The 26,416-nt window shown below is 49.3% G+C and overlaps 1 protein-coding gene across 1 annotated transcript in view; it reads left to right on the top strand.

Moving 5' to 3' along the window:
- LOC121280421 (protein SSUH2 homolog) overlaps nucleotides 1-25,733 on the top strand; it is a 160,428-nt gene extending 134,695 nt beyond the window's left edge. The window contains exons 7-12 of the mRNA XM_041192399.1: nucleotides 448-510; nucleotides 2,652-2,734; nucleotides 3,747-3,839; nucleotides 18,812-18,917; nucleotides 20,126-20,233; nucleotides 25,330-25,733. Coding sequence (XP_041048333.1) covers nucleotides 448-510; nucleotides 2,652-2,734; nucleotides 3,747-3,839; nucleotides 18,812-18,917; nucleotides 20,126-20,233; nucleotides 25,330-25,470 — 594 coding nt within the window. The 3' untranslated portion in view covers nucleotides 25,471-25,733. The remainder of the gene's footprint in view (nucleotides 1-447; nucleotides 511-2,651; nucleotides 2,735-3,746; nucleotides 3,840-18,811; nucleotides 18,918-20,125; nucleotides 20,234-25,329) is intronic.
- The last annotated feature ends 683 nt before the right edge of the window (nucleotides 25,734-26,416 follow it).

Raw genomic sequence — 26,416 nt, 5'->3', positions numbered from 1 at the left:
TCTCCCGTTCCAGCCCACTCTTGCCCGCTCAAGGCCAGTCTGTCCCATTCTAGTCCAACCTAACCCATTCAAGGCCAGCCTGTCACACTAGCCCAGTCTGCCCCACACTAGCCCAGTCTGCCCAGTTCAAGCCCAGTCTGCCCAGTTCAAGCCCAGTCTATCCCGTTCTAGCCCAGTCTGTCCTGTTCAAAGCTGGGTTGTCCATTCTAGCCCAGACTGTCCCATTCTTGACCAGCTTGTCCCGTTCTAACCCAGTCTGTCTGGATCAAGCCCAGTCCGTCGTATTCTTCCTCTATCTGTCCTGTTTGAGTCCAGTCTGGCCCATTCTAATTCACCCTGAAGAGGGGAACCTACTGTTCAAAGAACGAGAGTAAAGCTGCCTTTGGGCTGGTGGAGTTTGGCTCTCCCTGAGAACTGGTTCATCTGATTAATTGTGTTTTGTTTCAGCGTTGCCACAAGTGCAAGGGCAGGGGGAAATACCGGTGTTCCCATTGCAGTGGAAAAGGAAAGGTGGGTCATGGATTGGACGGTTCAGTCTGCACAACTCACAGTTATTTACCTGTAGTCTGCCTGTGTAATAGGACTAATTATCTTCAAAATCCTTCTCTCCATTTCTCCCCTCCACATCTGAAGGCTCTAACTCTGGGGTGGGGGTACAGTTCCACAGGTGGCAGCACCTTGCAGTTTACCCCTAAAACTGTTGGTAGGCTATTTGGCTGCAGTGGCTATCACAGACTAGCTTGATTCTGTCTGCCTATCAGCAGGGGGCTGATGGATGGTAATGAAGAGCAGGATTCCTCAGAGATTACCCCCACCCCCAACCCCCTACCCTCTGTAGCCCAGAGAAGGGGTGGCAGCCATCCCAGATCGGATTAACTAAATCAGCACAGATTTGAATCTGGAGCAGTTCATATCTCAACGCCACACTGAGAAAGGCCTTTGTGTGGGGGCTGTGTTTTCTAGTTATGGGCTTGTCCAGGCCATTGACAGGACATGTCCTCCAGCTGGTAATGTAGTGTTTATATAACTGGACTAGTAATCCTGAGGCTTGAGTTAATAATCCAGTCAGCAGAGGAGTTCCAATACCACTGTGGCAGTTTGAGAATTTAAATTCACTTTAATAACTCTGGAGATAAAAAGCTGGTGTCAGTGAAAAACCATGAAGCTGTTGAGCTGTCTTAAAGATCCACCTGGTTCACTAGTGTCCTTTCGGGAAGGAAACCTACCGTCCTTACCTGGTCTGGCCTATTTGTGACTCCAGTCCTGCAGCAATGTGGTTAAGTCTTAACAACACTGTCACGTGGCTAGAAAGACACTCAGTTACACTATGGTGGGCAATAGATGCTGGTTTTGCCAACACAGCTGCATCCTGGGAACGAAAACAATAAGTTCATTTGATCTGTGCAGAATTTCACTTGTGGTGAAGAACAAGATTTAAAAATAGAATTTTTAAAGGAAATATTTTCTATTGTAACAGTTTTTGACTAGGTGTTTAAGAGTGTTTGACAAATGAATGAGTGTTTCGAAGAGTGAGTGAGGGTACAAGCTGGCAGGGGTGGAGGTGGTGGCAGACATGGGGCACACCCAGTATTTAGAGCCAAGTTCTTGACGCCGAGTTATAAAGATACGAGTGCCCAAGGTTCAATATTGGATAAAACAGGACTTTTAAAAATAGCCCACACTTGAATTAATGTGGCATCTTTCATGACTTCAGATCATTTCAATGCATTTTACAGCCAGCTTGTGAAGTGTTGTATGTCAGAAACCCAGCAGCAAGTTTGTGCACAGCAAGATTGTGCACAGCAAGATCCCACAAACAGCAATGTGATCATCTGTGTTCATGATCTTGGCTGAAGGATAAATATTGGTCAGGATACCTGAGGGAACACCCCTGCTCTTCTCAAATTGTGCCGTGGGGTCTTTCACGTCCACCTGAGAGCACAGACGTGCACTCAACTGCGCTTAGAGTGTCCGCCTAGATTCTGTGCTCAGGTCTCTGGAGTGGGGCTTGAACCCACAACCTGCTGACTGAGGTGAGAGTAATACCCACCTGGCCAACTTAACATGTTAGCTGGTTTTGGGTGGGGGGATGGCAGGGGGGTGGCGGAGGTGGGGGGAGAGGGAAAAAGCTTTAAAATGGGATGAATTTTGGACACTCCCAGTCTGCACTACCCAGTACACCCAATTCAACCAGTTTGTGTGATAAATTCAGTCAAATTCCCACATCACAGTGGTCATTTTAACCAAATTCACCAGGCTGGGTGGGCTGTAAGTTTTACACCCTGCTCGGTATTACTCTTCACTGACTTCAACTCTTCGGTTTCAGTTTCCCCGACAGGCAGATTAGGTTAAAATGACCAACATCATGTTTTCCTCACCCTGCCCTGCCCTCCCAGCTGCCTTTCCCCCATCCCTTGTGCCAGTTCCTCTGTTGCAGACTGAGAATACGGGCTGGGGCCTGTACTCTGCTGTGCAGCGTAAGAGTGAGTCCCTTTACTGAGTGGGAGTGTACTGGAGCCACATCTATTCCCTGGGTAACTGAGGGGGCTCTGTAAGACAAATGACTATTCTCTGGGTAACTGAGGGGGCTCTGTAAGACAAATGATTTTGTGATGGATGTGTCAAGTACACGTGTTTTGTTTTAAATGCAGCTAAAATGCCTGACATGCGGAAGTCGCGGGATTGTACACGGAAATAAGAGATGCATCCAGTGTGGTGGGAGAGGAATGAGAAGGTAAATAAAAGGACCCTTTGTTTTAAACAATGCCGCAAAGAGTTCCATTCAGCGTTAGCTTTCAAACTAATTGAACGAAGAAGTAATTTTGTGAAGGTGGTTTGCGGTGTGGTACTCAGTTCTGATTCCCTGCTGGTTGATGGGATGGGTACAGTGGATATAAGGGCATGATACCATCGGCTTCAGCATCTCTGGCTTAGAGAGAAGGTTCAGGCAGGGTCCCATCTCCACACGTCATCACAGGACTTGTGCGTGATGGCTCTTATGGTTGAACAGCTTGTCCAACCACACTGCTCTGGGCTTGCACTTGAGCAGCGGCTGAGAGCTCAGTCAACCTTTACCAGCCAGCTTGGACAAAATCTTACAATTGAAACTAGGCTAGAGGTGAGGTCAGAAAACACAGCATCACCCAAATGATAATGAAAATCTGGAACACTCTGCCCCAAAAAGCAGTGGTGGCTGAAGGTCAATTGAACGTTTCAAAAGGGTATTAGGGTTACAAAGCTAAGGCAGGTAAATGGAATTACAATACAGATCAACCATGATCTGATTGAATGGCGGAGTAGTCTTGAGAGACTGAATGGTCTACTCCCACTCCTATCTTCCTAAAAGAATATAAATGAAGTGCAATGGGGAAAGAACAGGGTGGGACAAATTAAATAGCTCTTACAAAGAGCCAGTATACTTGCATGATGGGCCAACAATCTCCCTCTGCTCATGACTCCATGATTCTGCCTGCTGTGTGCCAGACCTTGCCGACACCGCAGGCTCTCACGGACATGTTACCCTTTAAAGTTGACAGTTGAATTTTGTGCAATTGTTGTCAGCTATTCGCTGCTGGCTCTTCCAAAATCTAGCCCCAGGAAATAAAGCAGGCCTATGGGCCCAAAAACACATCAAGTACTATCTCTAAATGCAGCACAGCTTATTTAATGGATAACACTTTGATTTTCAAAGTATTTGTGGAAGGAATTGAGTTTGCTCCAGGTAACACCAGTCTTCTTATGCTCAGGTGCAACCCTTGTTTAGGCCGAGGCATTCAGACCTGCCATATCTGCAAAACCAGTGGCCAGTTGCTATTCTACATTCAACTGACAGTAAAATGGTAAGTGTCGGGTTTATATAGGATACTGTATCCCTATTGTTCTTATGTGGAGGTATTAAAGAATAGCGTCATACATCCTTTATCTCAAATGAGTTGGAGTTGGGGCAGGAATATTTCTCCAGCAACATTCATTGAGTGAATACATAATGCAAACAATGCACACAAAATCAATCCCAGTTATTTATGGCAGGGTGATCTCCAGCAGGTGTTGCTGCGTCGTGACCTCGCTCTCTAATCCAGAGAAGTTTCCGCCTTTTGGTGGAATTCTGGCTTTTCAATTATGGAATTCCACCCTTTGCAATGTGTTTCTAATTTCCGCCTTCCCCGCTCTGTAATCCTTTGCTTGCCTTCACATGTCAATAATCCAGCAAGGTCATGTTCTGTTGTTAGTATGGACTTCATCCTGTATTACATGCGTTATAACTGTTATGTTTCAAATGCTATGTGCATTAAGATACAGAGCCTTTAGTTCTGTTGTTTTATTATTTTTGTGACTTCTAGCCTTATCTGCTGATTTACCGTTAGATTTGTACTCTCTATCTCTTCCTATCACTGTTTATCATTTCCCATGTTAGTACCTTTCTCTCTTGCCTTATCTCTACTCCTTGATTTACCACATCTTCCCGAATTTGACCCCTTGCCCTCATGAGCCTCTTCTCATCCTATTTCATCTCATCCTATCAGCATATCCTTCCACATTCCACCTACAAGTGCTGACTACCCTGTGAGTCACTGCCCCCCATTTACACCCCATGATTCACTGCCACATTCCACATATAAGTGCTGATTAGCTCCATAGCATTTACTCCTGAACTTGTGTAGCCATTAGAATCACTGCAAAATCAGATATATTAAATTGACAAAAGCTTATGATGGCTATCCTCCCTGATATGCCTATGTTATGAAGTTTTTAATGTTAGGATTGGTTAACTAGACATAGAGGGTGGGGCTGGGGAGGGGTCACACTAGCAGCCCTGGGTTAGTAAGCCAGTGACCATTCTAGTGATCACCTTAGTGACAAAAGTTGGAAAATACATCTCTGTGGGCCCCTCACTCACACCCCTAACCCTCCACCCACTCCCACTCCTACACCTCCCACCAATTTTCAAACCTACACCACACCCCATCTACTCTCAGCCTTACAGTGTCCATCACCCCCACAACCCTCCCCAAACCTCAACCGCCATGCTACAGATGCAGAAAGCCCAACCCTCCCCTGCTCCCTGCTGAGCTAGTTAGGCTCTCAGCTTGATGTTGGTGCCCAGGGCAATGGCGAGGGAACACATTAAACAGGGCCCCACTCCATGCCTGTGTTCGGTGACGGCCTTTCTGGAAAGCATAGGTCAGGCTTGCTAATCACCTCTCTCCATCCCCTCACAGTCCACACCCTGCCAACATGAAAGAAAAATCCATTGCATGAGGCCAATGGCGGGATGTGTAGCATTCAGAAGGCTGAGTCTCGCTCACGGATCACCAGGATTCTCTTTATGTCCAGCTGGATTGGAATCTAGCTCACATTGAAAGGAAGAAAGGAGACAGACTCGGCTTATTACTGCCTGCCTGCCCATCCTGAGCTCTATTTCCCTTAACCTACCCCTGACGGGACCACCTCTGATCATTCCTTCCCTCCACCTGCCCTTCTGCAGGATGACCTCCTTAAAAATGGCAATAGGCCTAGGGCAGTGGTGGGAGGAGGAGGGGTAATGGCCTAGATTTTTGTAACAGGAGTGAAGGGGCCTAGCAGCCACCAACTCCCTCCATTTCAACCCAATCCCCACCCTGTTAAAGGCCCCGGTCACAAACCCTGACCGGAGCACACCTTTAATTAGTGACAAGGAAAATAGTTTGGGCATTAATGTAGATGGGGTGGAATGGTTAGACTAGTGCCATTCTACTTTCCACATTGTGAGGTAGAGACATCCAGACCTATGGACCCCTGGTCCAGCTGCTTGAAATCACGCTCTATCTGAAAATAACAACCAGTCCCAACATGGTTACATTTAAAAATAGCCATCAGTTCTGAGAACTTGTCCATCTTGTTGTTCCTGAACTCTTAGGAGTAACAATTGTGTATGAGTTTTCCTGGTCTCTCCAAATATAACTGCAGTGGAAACCCTGGAGAAACCATGTAAACTGTTATGGAAAATCCCCACACACCCCCAACCATATGTATTCCCACCTGTTCCACTTCCTTCCTGCATCCTTGTTGTGTCCATTCAGGATTTAATGTGCTGTGTCCTGCTCTAACACTTTCTTTACCAGCACATCATACTTGGTAACTCCAAGGAACAAGAAGAGGCCACTCAGCTCCTCCAGCCTGTTCCAGCATTCAATTAGATCTTGGCTGCATGATCTGTACCTCAACTCCGTTTATCCAACATGGTTCTATATCCCTGAATACACCGACCAGCTACTATATGCAGGCTTTTAAATTCACAGGTTTGAATTATGTTTAGACCCAACAGGTGTCCACTACAATCCTGCCCCACTCCTGGCTTCACAATATAAAGCGCTTAAGTTATACATTCATCATTCACTGTGAAATGGAACCGTATAAAAAGATATGGCTTACAAGGCTGTAGTTATACCTGAATACTCAAGTAAATATCAACACGTGACAGGAATTTCATGAGGAGGTTGGTGGGACGGTGGGTGGGGGGGAGAAATAAGTGACAGATAAACAGTTGTCATTTTACACCCCGTCATTCACTCTCTCCCCCCCCCCATTTACACCCCGTGATTCTCGCCTCCCCCCGTTTAAACCCCATGATTCACTCACCCCCCGTTTAATCCCCGTGATTCATTGCCCCCCCCCGTTTACACCCATGATTCACTCTCGCCCCTGTTTACAGCCCGTGATTCACTCTCCACCCCGTTTACATCCCGTGATTCACTCTCCCCCCCACCGTTTACACCCCGTGATTCACTCTCCACCCCCCCCCCCGTGTACACCCCGTGATTCACTCACCTCGCCCCCCCGTTTACACCCCATGATTAACTCTCCCCACCGTTTACACCCCGTGATTCACTTTCCCCCCCTGTTTACACCCCGTAATACACTCCCCCCCCGTTTACACCCCGTGATTAACTCTCCCTCCCCGTTTACACCCTGTGATTCAGTAATCCCACCCCCATTTAGACCCCGTGATTCACTCTCCCCTCACCGTTTACACCCTGCGATTCACTCTCCCCCCCCGTTTACACCCCATGATTCACTCTCCCCCCAGTTTACAGCCCGCGATTAACCCTCCCCCACCTGTTTACACCCTGCGATTCACTCTGCCCCCCAATATACACCCCGCGATTTACTCTACGCCTCCCTTTTAAACCCCGTGATTCACCCCCCACCATTTACAGCCCGTGATTCACTCTGCTCCCCCTTTTAAATCCCGTGATTCACCCCCCCCCCCCCATTTACAGCCTGTGATTCATTCTCTCCCATCCCCGTTTACACCCCATGATTCACTCTCCCCCCCCCATTTACACCCTGCGATTCACCCTGCCCCCCATTTACACCCAGCGATTCACTCTGCCCCCCACCGTTTACACCCAGCGATTCACTCTGCCTCCCCCCGTTTACACCCAGCGATTCACTCTGCCTCCCCATTTACACTCAGCGATTCACTCTGCCCCCCCGTTTACACCCAGCGATTCACTCTGCACCCCCCCGTTTACACCCCGTGATTCACCCTCCCCGCCCCGATTTACACCCCGTGATTAACTGTCTAACTGCCCCCCGTTTACACCCCGTGATTCACTCTGCCCCTCCTTTTAAAACCCGAGATTCACCCTCCACCGTTTACACCCCGTGATTCACCCTTCCCCCCATTTACACCCCACGATTCACTCTGCCCCCCCCACCATTTACACCCAGCGATTCAATCTGGCCCCCGTTTACACTCCGTGATTAACTCTCCCCCTTGTTTACACCCCGTGACTCACTCTCCCCCCTGTTTACACCCCGAGATTCACCCTCCCCCTTGTTTACACCCCAAGATTCACCCTCCCCCCGTTTACACCCCGTGATTCACACTCCACCCACGTTTACACCTCGTGATTAACTGCCTAACTGCCTCCCATTTACACCCAGCGTTTCACTCCACCCCCTGTTTACACCCGGTGATTCACTGCCCGCCCCCCCCCGTTTACAACCCAAGATTCAGTGCCACCCCCATTTACAGCCCGAGATTCACTGCCCCCCCCAGTTTAAACCCCGTGATTCACTCTCCCCACCCCATTTACACCCCATGATTCACTCTCCCGCCCCCCCCATTTACACCACATGATTCACTCTCCTCCCCGCCTCCGTTTTACACGCCGTGATTCACTGCCCCCCATTTACACACTGTGATTAACTCCCCCCCCGTTTACACCCCGTGATTCACTCTCCCCCCCCGTTTACACCCCGTGATTCACTCTTCCCCCCCGTTTACACCCCATGATTCACTCTCCCCCACCCCATTTACACCCCATGATTCACTCTCCCCCCAGTTTACACCCCGTGATTAACTCTCCCCCCCGTTTACACCTGGCGATTCACTCTCCCCCCCCACCGTTTACACCCCGAGATTCACTCTCCTCCCTGTTTACACCCCGAGATTCACGCTCCCCCCGTTTACACCCAGAGATTCAGTGCCACCCCCGTTTACAGCCCAAGGTTCACCCTCCCCCCATTTACACCCCGTGATTCACTGCACCCCCCGTTTGCACCCCATGATTCACTCTCCCTCCCGTTTGCACCCTGTGATTCTCTCTCCCCGCCCCGCTGTTTGCACCCCGTGATTCACTCTCTCCTTCCAGTTTTTACTCTGTGATTCACTCTCTCCCCCCAGTTTTCACTCCATGATTCACTCTCTCCCCCCAGTTTTTACTCCGTGATTCACTGCCCTGCCCCCCAGTCACACCCCGAGATTCAGTGCCACCCCCGCTTACACCCTGAGTTTCACCCTCCCCCCCGTTTACAGCCCGTGACTCACTTCCCACCCCTTGTTTACACCCCATGATTCACTCACCCCCCTATTTAGACCCCATGATTCACTTCCCCCATCGTTTTCACCCCATGATTCACTCTGCTCCCTGTTTACATCCCATGATTCACATTCCCCCCCCGCCATTTACACCCCGTGATTCACTCTCCTCCCCGTTTACACCCCGTGATTCACTCTCCTCCTTGTTTACACCCCGTGATTCACTCTCCCCCCCGTTTACACCCCGTGATTCACTATCCACCCCCCGTTTACACCCTGTGATTCACCCTCCCACCCGTTTACACCCTGAAGTTCACCATCCCCACATTTACACTCCATGATTCACTCTCCTCTCTGTTTACACCCCGTGATTCACTCTCCACACGCCGTTTACACCCCGTGATTCACTCTCCTCCCCGTTTACACCCCGTGATTCACTCTCCTCCCTGTTTACACCCCGTGATTCACTCTCCCCCCCGTTTACACCCCGTGATTCACTATCTGCCCCCCGTTTACACCCCATGATTCACTCTCCACCCCCCGTTTACACCCCGTGATTCACCCTCCCCCCCGTTTACACCCTGAAGTTCACCATCCCCACATTTACACTCCGAGATTCACCCTCCCCCCGTTTAAACTCCGTGTTTCACTGCACCCCACGCTTACACCCCGTGATTCACTCTCCTCCCTGTTTACACCCCGTGATTCACTCTCCCCCCCGTTTACACCCCGTGATTCACTATCTGCCCCCCGTTTACACCCCATGATTCACTCTCCACCCCCCGTTTACACCCCGTGATTCACCCTCCCCCCCGTTTACACCCTGAAGTTCACCATCCCCACATTTACACTCCGAGATTCACCCTCCCCCCGTTTAAACTCCGTGTTTCACTGCACCCCACGCTTACACCCCGTGATTCACTCTCCTCCCTGTTTACACGACGTGATTCACTGCACCCCCAGTTTACACCCCATAATTCACTTTCCCCCCCCCCAATGTTTACACCCTGTGATTCACCCTCCCCCCTGTTTACACCCTGAAGTTCACCATCCCCACATTTACATCCCGAAATTCTCCCTCCCCCCCGCTTACACCCCATGATTCACTCTCCCCCGGTTTGCAACCCGTGATTCTCTCTCCCCCCCGTGATTCACTCTCTCGGCCAAGTTTTCACTCTGTGATTCACTCTCTCCCCCAAGTTTTCACTCCATGATTCACTCTCCTCCCTGTTTACACCCCATGATTCACACTCCCCCCCCCCACCACCGTTTACACCCCGAGATTCACTCTCCCCCCCGTTTACACCCCGTGATTCCCTCTCCCCCACCGTTTAAACCCCGTGATTCACTCTCCTCCCTGTTTAAACCCCGTGATTCACTCTCCTCCCTGTTTACACCCCGTGATTCACTCTCCCCCCGTTTACACCCCGTGTTTCACTGCCACCCCCGTTTACACCCCGAGATTCACCCCCCCCATTTAAACTCCGTGTTTCACTCTCCACCTGCTGTTTACACCCTGTGATTCACTCTCCCCCCATTTACACCCCATGATTCACTCTCCCCCATCGTTTTCACCCCATGATTCTGTCTCCCCCCTGTTTACACCCCTTGATTAACTATCCCCCTCCCCCCCCCCGTTTACACCCCGTGATTCACTCTGCCACCCCCCCCACCCCCGGTAACACCCCGTGATTCACTCTCCCCCCCGTTTACACCCTATGATTCATTGCCCTCCCATTTACACCCTGTGATTCTCTCTCCCATCCTTTAAACCCCGTGATTCACTCTCCCCCCGTTTGCACCCCGTGATTCTCTCTCCCCTCTGTTTACACCGCATGATTCACTCTTCCCCCCTGTTTACACCACATGATTCACTCTCCTCTCCCCGTTTACACCCCGTGATTCACCCTCCCCCCCGTTTACACCCTGTGATTCACTCTCCTCTCCCCGTTTGCACCCCGTGATTCACCCTCCCCCCCGTTTACACCCCGTGATTCACTCTCCTCCCTGTTTACACCCCGTGATTCACTCTCCCCCCCCGTTTACACCCCGTGATTCACTATCTGCCCCCCGTTTACACCCCGTGATTCACCCTCCCCCCCGTTTACACCCTGAAGTTCACCATCCCCACATTTACACTCCGAGATTCACCCTCCCCCCGTTTAAACTCGGTGTTTCACTGCACCCCACGCTTACACCCCGTGATTCACTCTCCTCCCTGTTTACACCACGTGATTCACTGCACCCCCAGTTTACACCCCATAATTCACTTCCCCCCCACAATGTTTACACCCCGTGATTCACCCTCCCCCCGTTTACACCCTGAAGTTCACCATCCCCACATTTACACCCCGAGATTCGCCCTCCCCCCCCGCTTACACCCCATGATTCACTCTCCCCCGGTTTGCAACCCGTGATTCTCTCTCCCCCGTGATTCACTCTCTCGGCCAAGTTTTCACTCTGTGATTCACTCTCTCCCCCAAGTTTTCACTCCATGATTCACTCTCCTCCCTGTTTACACCCCATGATTCACACTGCCCCCCCCCCCGCCACCGTTTACACCCCGAGATTCATTCTCCCCCCCCGTTTACACCCCGTGATTCCCTCTCCCCCACCGTTTAAACCCCGTGATTCACTCTCCTCCCTGTTTACACCCCGTGATTCACTCTCCTCCCTGTTTACACCCCGTGATTCCCTCTCCCCCACCGTTTAAACCCCGTGATTCACTCTCCTCCCTGTTTACACCCCGTGATTCACTCTCCTCCCTGTTTACACTCCGTGATTCACTCTCCCCCCGTTTACAACCCGTGTTTCAGTGCCACCCCCGTTTACACCCCGAGATTCACCCCCCCCCCCGTTTAAACTCCGTGTTTCACTCTCCACCTGCTGTTTACACCCCGTGATTCACTCTCCCCCCTATTTACACCCCATGATTCACTCTCCCCCATCGTTTTCACCCCATGATTCTCTCTCCCCCCTGTTTACACCCCGTGATTAACTAACCCCCCCCCCCCCGTTTACACCCCGTGATTCACTCTGCCACCCCCCCACCCCCCCCCCCCCCCCGTAACACCCCGTGATTCACTCTCCCCCCGTTTACACCCCGTGATTCTTTCTCCCCCTGTTTACACCCCGTGATTCACTCTCCCCCCTATTTACACCCCGTGATTCACTCTCCACCTGCCGTTTACACCCCATGATTCACTCTCCCCCCCGTTTACACCCCGTGATTCACTCTCCCCCCCTTTTACACCCCATGATTCACTCTCCACCTGCCGTTCACACCCCGTGATTCACCCTCCCCCCCTGTTTACACCCCGAAGTTCACCATCCCCACAGTTACACCCCGAGATTCGCCCTCGCCCCCCCGCTTACACCCCATGATTCACTCTCCCCCCGTTTGCACCCCGCGATTCTCTCTCCCCACCGTGATTCACTGTCTCCCCCCAGTTTTCACTCTGTGATTCACTGCCCTCCCCGCCGGTTACACCCGAGATTCAGTGCCACCCCCGCTTACACCCTGAGTTTCACCCTCCCCACCGCTTACAGCCCGTGACTCACTTCCCCCCCCTTGTTTACATCCCGTGATTCACTCACACCCCTAGTTACACCCCATGATTCACTCCCCCCATCGTTTTCACCCCGTGATTCACTCTCCCCCACCGTTTACACCCCGTGATTCACTCTCCTCCCTGTTTACACCCCATGATTCACTCTCCCCCTGTTTACACCCCGTGATTCACTCTCCCCCCATTTACACCCGGTGATTCACCCTCCCCCATGTTTACACCCCGTGATTCACTCTCCACCTGCCGTTTACACCGTGTGATTCACTACTCCCCCCCCCGTTTAAACTCCGTGTTTCACTGCACCCCACGCTTACACCCCGTGATTCACTCTCCTCCCTGTTTACACCATGTGATTCACTGCACCCCCAGTTTACACCCCATAATTCACTCTCCCACCCCCCACTGTTTACACCCCGTGATTCACCCTCCCCCCTGTTTACACCCCGAAGTTCACCATCCCCACATTTACACCCCGAGATTCGCCCTCCCCCCAGCTTACACCCCATGATTCACTCTCCCCGGTTTGCACCATGTGATTCTCTCTAGCCCCCCGTGATTCACTCTCTCCCCTCAGTTTTCACTCCGTGATTCACTCTCCTCCCTGTTTACACTCCATGATTCACATTCCAACACCCCGCTTACACCCCGAGATTCACTCTCCCCCCGGTTTACACCCCATGATTCACTCTCCCTCTCGTTTACACCCCGCGATCTACTCTCCTCCCTGTTTACACCCCGTGATTCACTCTCCTCCCTGTTTACACCCCATGATTCACACTCCCCCCCCCCCACCACCGTTTACACCCCGAGATTCACTCTCCCCCCCCGTTTACACCCCGTGATTCCCTCTCCCCCACCGTTTAAACCCCATGATTCACTCTCCTCCCTGTTTAAACCCCGTGATTCACTCTCCTCCCTGTTTACACCCCGTGATTCACTCTCCCCCCGTTTACACCCCGTGTTTCACTGCCACCCCCGTTTACACCCCGAGATTCACCCCCCCCATTTAAACTCCGTGTTTCACTCTCCACCTGCTGTTTACACCCTGTGATTCACTCTCCCCCCATTTACACCCCATGATTCACTCTCCCCCATCGTTTTCACCCCATGATTCTGTCTCCCCCCTGTTTACACCCCTTGATTAACTATCCCCCTCCCCCCCCCGTTTACACCCCGTGATTCACTCTGCCACCCCCCCCCCACCCCCGGTAACACCCCGTGATTCACTCTCCCCCCCGTTTACACCCTATGATTCATTGCCCTCCCATTTACACCCTGTGATTCTCTCTCCCATCCTTTAAACCCCGTGATTCACTCTCCCCCCGTTTGCACCCCGTGATTCTCTCTCCCCTCTGTTTACACCGCATGATTCACTCTTCCCCCCTGTTTACACTGCATGATTCACTCTCCTCTCCCCGTTTACACCCCGTGATTCACCCTCCCCCCCGTTTACACCCTGTGATTCACTCTCCTCTCCCCGTTTGCACCCCGTGATTCACCCTCCCCCCCGTTTACACCCCGTGATTCACTCTCCCCCCCCCGTTTACACCCCGTGATTCACTATCTGCCCCCCGTTTACACCCCGTGATTCACCCTCCCCCCCGTTTACACCCTGAAGTTCACCATCCCCACATTTACACTCCGAGATTCACCCTCCCCCCGTTTAAACTCGGTGTTTCACTGCACCCCACGCTTACACCCCGTGATTCACTCTCCTCCCTGTTTACACCACGTGATTCACTGCACCCCCAGTTTACACCCCATAATTCACTTCCCCCCCGCAATGTTTACACCCCGTGATTCACCCTCCCCCCGTTTACACCCTGAAGTTCACCATCCCCACATTTACACCCCGAGATTCGCCCTCCCCCCCGCTTACACCCCATGATTCACTCTCCCCCGGTTTGCAACCCGTGATTCTCTCTCCCCCGTGATTCACTCTCTCGGCCAAGTTTTCACTCTGTGATTCACTCTCTCCCCCAAGTTTTCACTCCATGATTCACTCTCCTCCCTGTTTACACCCCATGATTCACACTCCCCCCCCCCGCCACCGTTTACACCCCGAGATTCATTCTCCCCCCCGTTTACACCCCGTGATTCCCTCTCCCCCACCGTTTAAACCTCGTGATTCACTCTCCTCCCTGTTTACACCCCGTGATTCACTCTCCTCCCTGTTTACACCCCGTGATTCCCTCTCCCCCACCGTTTAAACCCCGTGATTCACTCTCCTCCCTGTTTACACCCCGTGATTCACTCTCCTCCCTGTTTACACTCCGTGATTCACTCTCCCCCTGTTTACAACCCGTGTTTCAGTGCCACCCCCGTTTACACCCCGAGATTCACCCCCCCCCCGTTTAAACTCCGTGTTTCACTCTCCACCTGCTGTTTACACCCCGTGATTCACTCTCCCCCTATTTACACCCCATGATTCACTCTCCCCCATCGTTTTCACCCCATGATTCTCTCTCCCCCCTGTTTACACCCCGTGATTAACTAACCCCCTCCCCCCGTTTACACCCCGTGATTCACTCTGCCACCCCCCACCCCCCCCCCCCGTAACACCCCGTGATTCACTCTCCCCCCGTTTACACCCCGTGATTCTTTCTCCCCCTGTTTACACCCCGTGATTCACTCTCCCCCCTATTTACACCCCGTGATTCACTCTCCACCTGCCGTTTACACCCCATGATTCACTCTCCCCCCCGTTTACACCCCGTGATTCACTCTCCCCCCCTTTTACACCCCATGATTCACTCTCCACCTGCCGTTCACACCCCGTGATTCACCCTCCCCCCTGTTTACACCCCGAAGTTCACCATCCCCACAGTTACACCCCGAGATTCGCCCTCGCCCCCCCCGCTTACACCCCATGATTCACTCTCCCCCCGTTTGCACCCCGCGATTCTCTCTCCCCACCGTGATTCACTGTCTCCCCCCAGTTTTCACTCTGTGATTCACTGCCCTCCCCCCCGGTTACACCCGAGATTCAGTGCCACCCCCGCTTACACCCTGAGTTTCACCCTCCCCACCGCTTACAGCCCGTGACTCACTTCCCCCTCCTTGTTTACATCCCGTGATTCACTCACACCCCTATTTACACCCCATGATTCACTCCCCCCATCGTTTTCACCCCGTGATTCACTCTCCCCCACCGTTTACACCCCGTGATTCACTCTCCTCCCTGTTTACACCCCATGATTCACTCTCCCCCTGTTTACACCCCGTGATTCACTCTCCCCCCATTTACACCCGGTGATTCACCCTCCCCCATGTTTACACCCCGTGATTCACTCTCCACCTGCCGTTTACACCGTGTGATTCACTACTCCCCCCCCGTTTAAACTCCGTGTTTCACTGCACCCCACGCTTACACCCCGTGATTCACTCTCCTCCCTGTTTACACCATGTGATTCACTGCACCCCCAGTTTACACCCCATAATTCACTCTCCCACCCCCCACTGTTTACACCCCGTGATTCACCCTCCTCCCTGTTTACACCCCGAAGTTCACCATCCCCACATTTACACCCCGAGATTCGCCCTCCCCCCAGCTTACACCCCATGATTCACTCTCCCCGGTTTGCACCATGTGATTCTCTCTAGCCCCCCGTGATTCACTCTCTCCCCTCAGTTTTCACTCCGTGATTCACTCTCCTCCCTGTTTACACTCCATGATTCACATTCCAACACCCCGCTTACACCCCGAGATTCACTCTCCCCCCCCGTTTACACCCCATGATTCACTCTCCCTCTCGTTTACACCCCGCGATCCACTCTCCTCCCTGTTTACACCCCGTGATTCACTCTCCTCCCTGTTTACACCCCGTGTTTCAGTGCCACCCCCGTTTACACCCCGAGATTCACTGCCCCCCCCAGTTTAAACCCAGTGATTCAATCTCCCCCTCCGTGCTTTGACCCCGTGATTCACTACTCCCCCCTACCATTTACACCCCATGATTTACTCTCTCCCCCCACCCCTCATTTACACCCCGTGATTCACCCACCCCCCGTTTACACCCCGTGATTCACTCTCCCCCCGTTTACACCCCGTGATTCACTCTCCCCCCGTTTACACCCCGTGATTCACCCTCCCCCCTGTTTACTCCCCATGATTAACTCCCCCGCTACCCCGTTTACAATCCATGAATCATTGCCCCCCACCATTTACGCCCGGATTCACTGCCACCCCAATTTACACCCGTGATTCACCCTCCCCCCGTTTACACCCCGTGATTCACTCTCCCCCCGTTTACACCCCGTGATTCACTCTCCCTCCGTTAACACCCCGTGATTCACCCTCCTCCCCCACCGTTTAAACCCCGAAGTTCACTCTCCCCACATTTACACCCCGAGATTCACCCTCCACCCTCGTTTACTACCCCGTGATTAATTCCCCTGCTACCCCGTTTACACCCCGTGATTCACTGCCACCCCCCATTTACCCTGGGATTCACTGCCACCCCCATTTACACCCCGTGATTCACTCTCCCCCCATTTACACCCCAAGATTCACTCTCCCCCCCCCATTTACACCCCGTGATTCACTCTCCCCCACCGTTTACACCCCGTGTTGCACTCCCCCCCCTAGTTTTCACTCCGTGATTCACTGCCTTCCCCCCCCGGTTACACCCCAATATTCAGTGCGACCCCCGCTTACACCCTAAGTTTCACCCTCCCCCCCATTTACACCCTGTGACTCACTTCCCCGCCCTTGTTTACACCCCGTGATTCACTCTCTCCCCCGTTTACACCCCATGATTCACTCTCCCCCCGTTTACACCGTGATTCACTCTCCCCCCCACCGTTTACACCCCGTGATTCAGTGTCACCCCCGTTTACAGCCCAAGATTCACCCTCCCCATCTGTTTACACCCCGAGATTCACTGTCCCCCCCAGTTTAAACACCGTGATTCAATCTCCCCCTCTGTGTTTTCACCCTGTGATTCACTGCCCCCCCTCCCCCGTTTACACCCCATGATTCACTCTCCCCCCATTTACACCCCGTGATTCACTCTCCCCCCCATTTACACCCCGTGACTCACTTCCCTCCCTTGTTTACACACCATGATTCACTCCCCACCCCGTTTACACCCGATGATTCACTCTCCCCCACTGTTTTCACCCCGTGATTCACTTTCTCCCCCACTTTTACACCCTGTGATTCACTCTCTCCCCGCCTTTTACACCCCATGATTCACTCTTTCCCCCCATTTACACCCCGTGATTCCCTCACCTCCCCCTGCTTTACACCCTGTGATTCACTCTCTCCGCCCTCCCCGTTTACACCCCGAGATTCACCCTCCCCCTGTTTACCCCCCGAGATTCACTGCCCCCCCCCAGTTTAAACCCCATGATTCAATCTCCCCCACCCCCGTTTTCACCTTGTGATTCACTGCCCCCCCATTTACATCCCAAGATTCAGTGCCACCCCCGTTTACACCCTGAGTTTCACCCCCTCCCCCGTTTACACCCCGTGATTCACTTCCCCCCCGTTTACACCCCAAGATTCAATATCCCCCCGTTTACACTCCTTGATTCACTCTCCCTCCCTTTTACACCCTGTAATTCACTGCCCCCCCGTTTACATCCCGTGATTCACTTATCCGCCCCCCCATTTACACCCCGTGATTCATTCTCCACCCCCCATTTTCATCCCGTGATTCACTGCATCCGTTGTTCTCCGAGCAAAATTTTAACATAACTCCCAATAAATGTAACTGAACATGAACAATAACAATTTGGATTCATATAGCACCTTTAATCTAATAAAACGTCTAAAGACTCTGCACAGGAGAGGCATCAGACAAAATTTGGCACCGAGCCGGAAAAAGTGATACTGAGACAGGCTCAAGTTGGTAGGTTTTGTGGGGTAATTTAAAGGAGGAGAAAGTGGTAGAGAGACAGAGAGGTTTAGCGGGGATTCCCTAAACTGATGACACAGCTGCCAGTCTGGGAAGGACTCCATTATATTGGCTGGAGGCTCAGTATAAAAAGTTTTAGAGCCCAAAACACAAAGCAAGTTTCTCTTTCTCTTCAACCCTGTTGTGCACAGGGTAGGTGAAAGAGTGATCCTCAGGCAAAATGGCTGTGGGCTATTCCATCTTACAGGGGGTGATTGGAGGTGTCATAGGGAATGGGCCCTTGTAAGCAACCCACCTTAACCTTGCAAATGACCCCATTCCAAGGATTCAGGATATGGTCTCCACCACGGGGCTAGTCTGAGGGGAGTTTTACCCCCAGTGAAGTATCTTTGAAATCCAATCACTGTTGTAATCTAGGTAATGCAGCAGCCAATTTGCACCCAGGAAGCTCCCACAAACAGCAATGTGATGATGACCAGATAATCTGTTTGGTGATGTTGGTACATTCATATTACTCAAAGGATACCTGCGCAGACCGGTGTCAACCGTCAATGTCTGTTGTTGTGTTTGACCAGGACCAATAATGTCTTTGAACAAGTGGCTGACCACCGAATCGGACTTCCTGTGACACTCTTCAGTGAAGTGACCGGGCAGAATGTCTTTGCTGATGAATGCTATCAGGTAAGAAATGGCTGTTTCTGGAAAGCCTGGTCACTGTCAAGTTGTTATCTGTTTATGTCAAGGGTCTCTTGTAAGCTGCACTGGCATTGAGGAGTATGGTAAAAATTGACCCGAGAAACTAGCTCTCAAATAGGGACCTGAATGTAGGCCTGTAACGTGTGGTTCTACCACAATCTTCATTCCATAATATAACATAATTACCCAAAGTATCCCTGTATACTGGAAGATTGTAGCAAAAATTTCCTTACAGAGAGATTATTTTGAGTGATTGTTGATGTGCGTTGGTACTCTCTCTGTTAGCAGTGGCTCAGATGGTAGCATTCTTGGCTCTGAGTCAGAAGATTGTGGGTTTGAGCCCCAACCTAGAGACTTGAGCACAATATCTAGGCAGACACTCCCAGTGCAATATTGAATGTGCTCTGCACTGTTAGAGATACTGCCTATTGGGTGAGATGTTAAAAATATTAAGACCCTGTCTTCACTCTCTGGTGGATGTAAAAGTTCTAATGGTACTGTTTTGAAGATGATCAGGGGAGCCCAGGTCAACATTTATCCCTCAGTCAACATCACTAAATCAGCTTATCTGGTCATTACCTCATTGTTGTTTCTGGGAGCTTGTTGTACACAAATTGGCTGCTGCATTTCCGAGATTACAACAGTGACCTAATTTCAAAGGTGCTTAATTGGTTGTAAAACACTTCAGGACATGCCATAGTTGTGAAAGATGCTATATAAATACACGTCTCTCTTATTTACCCTCTGACTAATCTGGTTGGTTTTGATATGTGCCAAAGCAGCCTGATCTAATTGGTTGATACTGAAGCCCTTCAATCTCAATGAAAGTTGATCTTTTTCAGAAAATGCTAACAATCTGATATGAGCTAAAACACTGAAAAAACTTGAAATGTTGATAGTTGCCATGTATGTCTCCTAACCACTAATTCCAGATTTATCGTCCCTCATATCTAGCTCCATTGCTCACTATACAACAATGGCCATTCTCAGTGACAGAAAATATCTGACTTGGAGATTCTGGATGTTGACTCTGAGTAATAAAATTGTCAAATGTGTTTCATCTCCCAGTACTTCACCTTGATGAGCACATTTACACTCTTAAAATCAAATGCAGATGGAAAGAAAGCTTTGAATTGGTGGACTTAGTTCAAATTGTATAACTCCTTTATCCCCATGTGGTTTCATTCCCTCAGGTCTACACTATAGTTGGTTTTCCAGACTCTCTAATTGATCAGATTTCCCAACAAGGGGTTCAAGAACACCAGGAAAAGTTTGGAAGAACAGCGTGTATACTTCAACAGGTGAGAATGAGCAAGGAAACTGTAGACAATGCAACCCAACATAGGCGTCTGTGACCTTATACTGAAAGCTCTAGGCACCACAAGCCAATTCCAGGTTTACCAGAATGATTCCAAGGGACTCCAATGGACTCCAAGGGTTAAATTATGAGGAGACATTACATGTTTTCCCTGCCTGGTGAGTCTACACCCAGGGGACACAGTCTTAGAATGAGGGGAAGGCCATTTAAGATTGAGATGAGAAGGAATTTCTTCACTCAGAAGATGGTGAATCTTTGCCCAATCTTTGAGCATGCTCAAGACAGAAATCGATAGATTTCTGAAGACAATAATATAAAGGGATAGGGAGATAATGTGGGAAAGTGGTGTTGAGGTAGATGAACAGCCATGATCTAATTGAATAGTGGAGCAGGATCAACGGGCTGAATGGCCTACTTCTATTCCTATGTTCAAACTAGGGGTGCATTCCCTGGAATTTAGAAAGTTAAGGAATGATTTGATCAATGTTTTCAAGATATTAATGAGAACAAGCAGGGTGGATTGGAAAAAACCATTTCTATATGTTGGGGAGTCCATTACTAGTGGCATAGTCCAAAAATTGGAGCCAGGCCTTTCAGGTGTGAAACCTGAAAACACTTCTACACATAATAAGTGTTAGAATTTGGGAACTTTCTTGCATAATTATCGCTGGATTAATTGTTAATTGCTTGCCTTTTTATTATAATTAATCATTGTGCTGACAATTTAACAAACATCCCTATTATATGTCCAGATGACAATGAAAGGGATTACATTATCTCTGAGGGTAGAATGGAGTAATTGGACTCACAGTCCAAATTTATCCCTAACCAATGGGTTGGAAGTCTACAGATTGTAAAAAACCTTATGTAAAATGAATTTGGCCATCTCAATGGCACAGAACTGCCCAATCACAAGGAGAGGGGCCAAGAAATGGAAAAAAATACCCCAACAGAGCAGTAGAGAAATCTCTTCTGAGGCTGAAGATAGAGGGAGCTTTAGTCTGTAGCTGCCTGTAGCGTATTCGGTGCTGCCATTAGATGTCTGAAATGAGAACGTTTTCCATTCTCTGGGGCTGAATACAAAACAAAGTCAGAAAATAAAGAATCACTTTGCCTTCACAACAACCACAACTCATTTATAAAACGTCCCAAGTTGCTTCACAAGAGAGTTATCAAATAAAATTCGATACTGAGCCACTTTTTAAAACATTTGTTCTTGGGATATGGGTGTCGCTGGCTAGGCCAGCATTTATTGCCCACCCCTAAATGCCCTTGAGAATATGGTGGTGAGCCGCCTTCTTGAACTGCTGCAGTCCATGTGGTGTAGGTACACCCACAGTGCTGTTAGGCTGCGAGATCCAGGATTTTGACCCAGCGACATTGAAGGAATGATGATATATTTCCAAATCAGGATGGTGAGTGGCTTGGAGGGGAACTTCCAGGTTGTGGCATTCCCATGTGTCTGCTTCCCTTGTCCTTTTGGGTGGTGGCAGTTGTGGGTTTAGAAGTTGCTGTCTAAGGAGGCTTGGTGAATTCCTGCAGTGTATCTTGTAGATGGTACACACTGCTGCTACTGTACGTCGGTGGTGGAGGGAATGAATATTTGTGGATGGGGTGCTAATCAAGTGGGCTGCTTTGTCCTGGTTGGTAAGGAGATATTAGACAGGTGACCAAAAGCTTGGCCAAAGAGGTCAGCTTTAAGGAGCATCTTAAAGGAGGAGAAGGTCAGCTTTAAGGAGGCATGATATGCTGGAAGATGTGTCAAATGAGGCCATATAGGTTCAGCCCAAGAGTAGAAAAAGGAGCAATCACATAAACCCCCATACAATCAGAGGAAGGTAGAGGAACAAATATGTAGACAAATTGTTGTCAAGTGCAGAAACTAAAGGGCAATAATACTATAAGATTCCAACTGTCCTAATATTAACTGTGATAGAATCAGTGTGAAATGTGCAGAGGGCATAGAATTCTTAAAATCCATTCAGGAGGACATTTTCCAGCTATTATGGAGCAAGCCCAGCAAGAGAAGGGACAGTCCTGGACTTATTTTTAGGATGTGAACCTGGGCAGGTTGATATTGGTGGGTGAGACTTTAGTGGTTGTGATCATAATTCATTTAGATTTGGAGTAGTCATGGATAAAGAGTAAAGGTTTTAAATTGGCGAAAGGCTAATTTTACTAAACTGAGACGTGATTTGAAAACAGCTAATTGAAGGTAAATCAATGTTGGAACATTCAAGAAGGAGGGTTCAGAACAAGTATGTTCCCACAAAGTAAAAGGGTGGGACTTCCAAATCTAGGATGTCAAAAAGTATACAGAGCAAGATAAGACAAAAGACAAAAGTTATATCAGACACCAAAAGCTCAATAGTGCAGAAAGCCGAGTATAGAATAATATAGAAAGTGCAGAGGTGAAATTAAAAATGAAACTATGAAAGCAAAGAGAGGGCATGAAGAGATATTGGTAAGTAAAATCAAGGAGAACCCAAAGATGTTTTATAAATGCATATAGAACAAGAGGATAAGTAATAGGAATGAATAGGGCCAATTAGAGACCAAAATGGTAACCTGTGTATAGAGACAGAAGATATGGGCATGGTTCTTAATCAATACTTTGGGCTGAATTTTACCAGCCCCCAGGAGGCTGGCTAGGAGGCATGGGGCTAGTAAATTCGCAGGGAGCCACAAGGGATTGGCTACCCGATACAGTCCCACTGTCAAGGCATTTTATTTATGACAGGACTGGAAGTGGAGAGCTGCCCATTCCAAGGAGGTGGGCAGCCAATTTCCAAAATCAAAGGCCCAATTAGGCGCCATTTTACAGTGCCGGGCAGCAGTCGGGAGGGTGGGGCAAGGCTCCATGAGCCAAAGAAGGGGATGTGTACAGGAAAGACAACACCTGCAACCCCAGCCGCCTTCCTGAAGGAGTTTGCCCTCTGATTCTTGGCCTCATGAATTTTTAAAAAATTTTCTTTCTTACCTCCTGTTGGCTCCGGGTCCACCTGCATACCTCAGCAACAACCACTTCTCCCAGTGACGGTGATGAGGCTTCAGAGCTGCCAGCCCTGAGATTGGACTGGCAGCATAGAGAGCCCACTCGCCATCCTTAGTTGGACGGCGGGCACACAGGCAACCAATTAGGAGGCCACCTGTGGTAAAATTGCCAAGCAGGTCCCACTGCCGGCTGGTGCGGGCTCAGGACTTGCTTTTCACCTGAACGGTGGGGTCCCAACTCACCTAGTAAAATTCAGTTCTTTGTGTCTGTTTTCAAAAATGAGGGGGACAAAGCAGATATCGTAGTTAAGGAGGAGAAGTGTGAAATATTGGATGGGATCAACATAATGAAGGGGGAAATATTAAAGTGTTTAGCATCCTTGAAAGTGGATAAATCATCAGGCCCAGATGAAATATATCCCAGTTTGCTAGGGGAAACAAGGGAAAAAATAAAGGAAGCTTTGACCATCATTTTCAAATCCTTTCTGGCATCAGCTGTGATATCAAAGGACTGGAGGATTGTTAACATTATTGTTTAAAAAGGGAGGTAGGGATTGTCCGAATAATAACAGGCCAGTCATCCTAACCTCAGTGGTGGGCAAAGTATTGGAAAAAAATTCTGAGCGTATAACCATCATTTAGAGAAGCACAGATTAAACATGGACATTCATTCAGCATGGATTTGTTAAGAGAAGATTGTGTGTGGTTAACTTGATTGAATTTTTTGAGGAGGTAACAAGGGTTGATGAGGGATGCACATTTGATGTAGTCTACATGGATTTTAGGCTTTTGACAAGGTCCTATTGGCAGACTAGTCAGAAAATTAAAGATTCATGGGATCCAAGGTAAAATGGCAAGTGGGATCCGAAATTGGCTCAGTGGCAGGAAGCAAAGTTATGATTGACAGGTGTTTTTGTGGCTCAGGCTGTTTCCAGTGAGGTTCCCAGGGCTAAGTACTGGGTCTCTTGCTTTTCATGGTATACATCAATGATTTAAACTTCACTGAAGGGAGCATGACGTTTGCAAATGACATGAAAATTAGCCGTATGGTAGATAGTGAGGGTGAAAGCTGTGGACTGAAGGAAGATATCAATGAATTGGTCAAGTGGGCAGAAAAATGGCAAATAGAATTCAATCCAGAGAAGTGTGAGGTAATGCATTTGGGGAGGACAAACAAGACAAAAGAATACACAACAAATGGTAGGAATCTGAGAAACTTGGAGCAACAGGGACCTCGGAGTGAATGTCCACAGATCCCTGAAGGTAGCAGGACAGGCAGATAAAGGTAGTCAAAAAGGTCTATGGGATGCCTTCCTTTACTGGCTAAGGCCTAGAATATGAAAGTACGGAGGTTATGTTAGAACTGTATAAAACACTAGTTAGACCACAACGTACAGTTCTGGTCACTGCATTATGGAAAGAAGGTGATCGCATTAGAGAGGATACTACATGGCATTGCCTCAATGGGCTGACTGGCCTCCTTCTGTGCTGTATTGACAAAAAAATATAAGCACATTGCCAGGAATGGACAATTTCAACTCTGTGGAAAGATTGGATAGGCTGGGGTTGTTTATTTTGCAACAGAAGAGACTGAGGGGAGATTTAATTGAGGTGCATAAAATTATGAAGGGCCTGGATGGAATGGATAGGAAGGACTGCTTTCTGTTAGCAGAGAGGTCAATTACCAGGGAGCAGAGATTTCAATTAATTGATAGAAGGATTAGAGGGGAGTTGAGGAGCATCTTTTTTTACCCAGAGAGTGATGAAGGTCTGGAATTCACTGGCAGAGGCAGAAATCCTCATCGCATTTAAAAAAACACCTGGATAAGCACTTGAAGTGCTGTAGCCTACAGGGATTAGACTAGATAGATCTTTCTCGCCCAGCACAGACATGAAGGGCCAAGTGGCTGCCTTCTGTGTTAGAAATCTTTCTATGTTTCTCTGGGAGAGAAGCAGGGAGGTTTAGGGAGGGAATTCACTGCCTGTAATTTTGTGAAACATGTGTATTGTGTTTTGTTGGGAAGATTTTGAATTATTCATCTCTTACGCAGGGCACATAATTAATCAATCTCTCCTTTATTGCAGCGGCAGACAATTGAGCTGATCCCTGTGACCAAAGTGTACTTCCAGTGGAAAGGACAAGAGCACAGCTACTTTGTGTATGGCACAGAAAATAATGTCTACGCTCCAGACTATCCCAGCAAGTGCCACTGTACCATTCTCTAATCTCCATCCTTTAATGTCCTTCAGTGGATGACCTTAAACTGCCTGTTCAGCTAGCTTGTAGAAAGGAGATAGGGGCAAGATTCTTTGATGTTATTTAGAAGAACAAGCAGTGTCCTTTTGTTGTTAGAACCAACATATCTTTCTCAATCAACATCAGCATAAAGCAGGATAATCACTCAAACATAAAAACAAAAAAACTGCGGATGCTGGAAATCCAAAACAAAAACAGAATTACCTGGAAAAACTCAGCAGGTCTGGCAGCATCGGCGGAGAAGAAAAGAGTTGACGTTTCGAGTCCTCATGACCCTTCGACAGAACTTCGACAGTTCTGTCGAAGGGTCATGAGGACTCGAAACGTCAACTCTTTTCTTCTCCGCCGATGCTGCCAGACCTGCTGAGTTTTTCTAATCACTCAAACATCTCATTGCTGGGATTTTAAAGCCAGTAAATTGGCTGCAGCTTTGGCCTATAAAACAATCGCTGCCCTTTATCATCTTTTATCGTCCCCAGAGCATTTTGAGAAGGTTGATAAGGACCCATTGAAATGCACATTATTCTTTTATTGACTCCCAGGAACTTTACTTCTCTAGGATGCAATTAAAATCCACCGGGAAGAAAAAAAAATTACTTCAAGCTCCACCAATTCCGATGCCTGGAATCTCACAGACTAGGAAAGTCATCAGGTCCAAGGGTTCAATCCATCTTGAGTTTGCAATCAGTTGGAGCAGTAATAGAGGGGCTGCTGTCTCATGCCCACATCATTGTCTGGATCTCAGGGCACACTGGGCCTAGGCTCATTGAATCACGGAATTGTTACAGCACCGGAGGCCATTCAGCCCACCATGTCTGCACCAGCTCTCCGAATGAGCAATTCACTTAGTGCTGTTCTCCCGCCTTCTCCCAGTGACCCTGCACATTCTTCCTCTCCAAAAAAGTTTAATTCCAC

Source organism: Carcharodon carcharias, chromosome 7 (assembly GCF_017639515.1).
Source record: "Carcharodon carcharias isolate sCarCar2 chromosome 7, sCarCar2.pri, whole genome shotgun sequence".
Classification (NCBI taxonomy): Eukaryota; Metazoa; Chordata; class Chondrichthyes; order Lamniformes; family Lamnidae; genus Carcharodon; species Carcharodon carcharias.
This window is presented reverse-complemented; position numbering and strand designations above follow the sequence as displayed.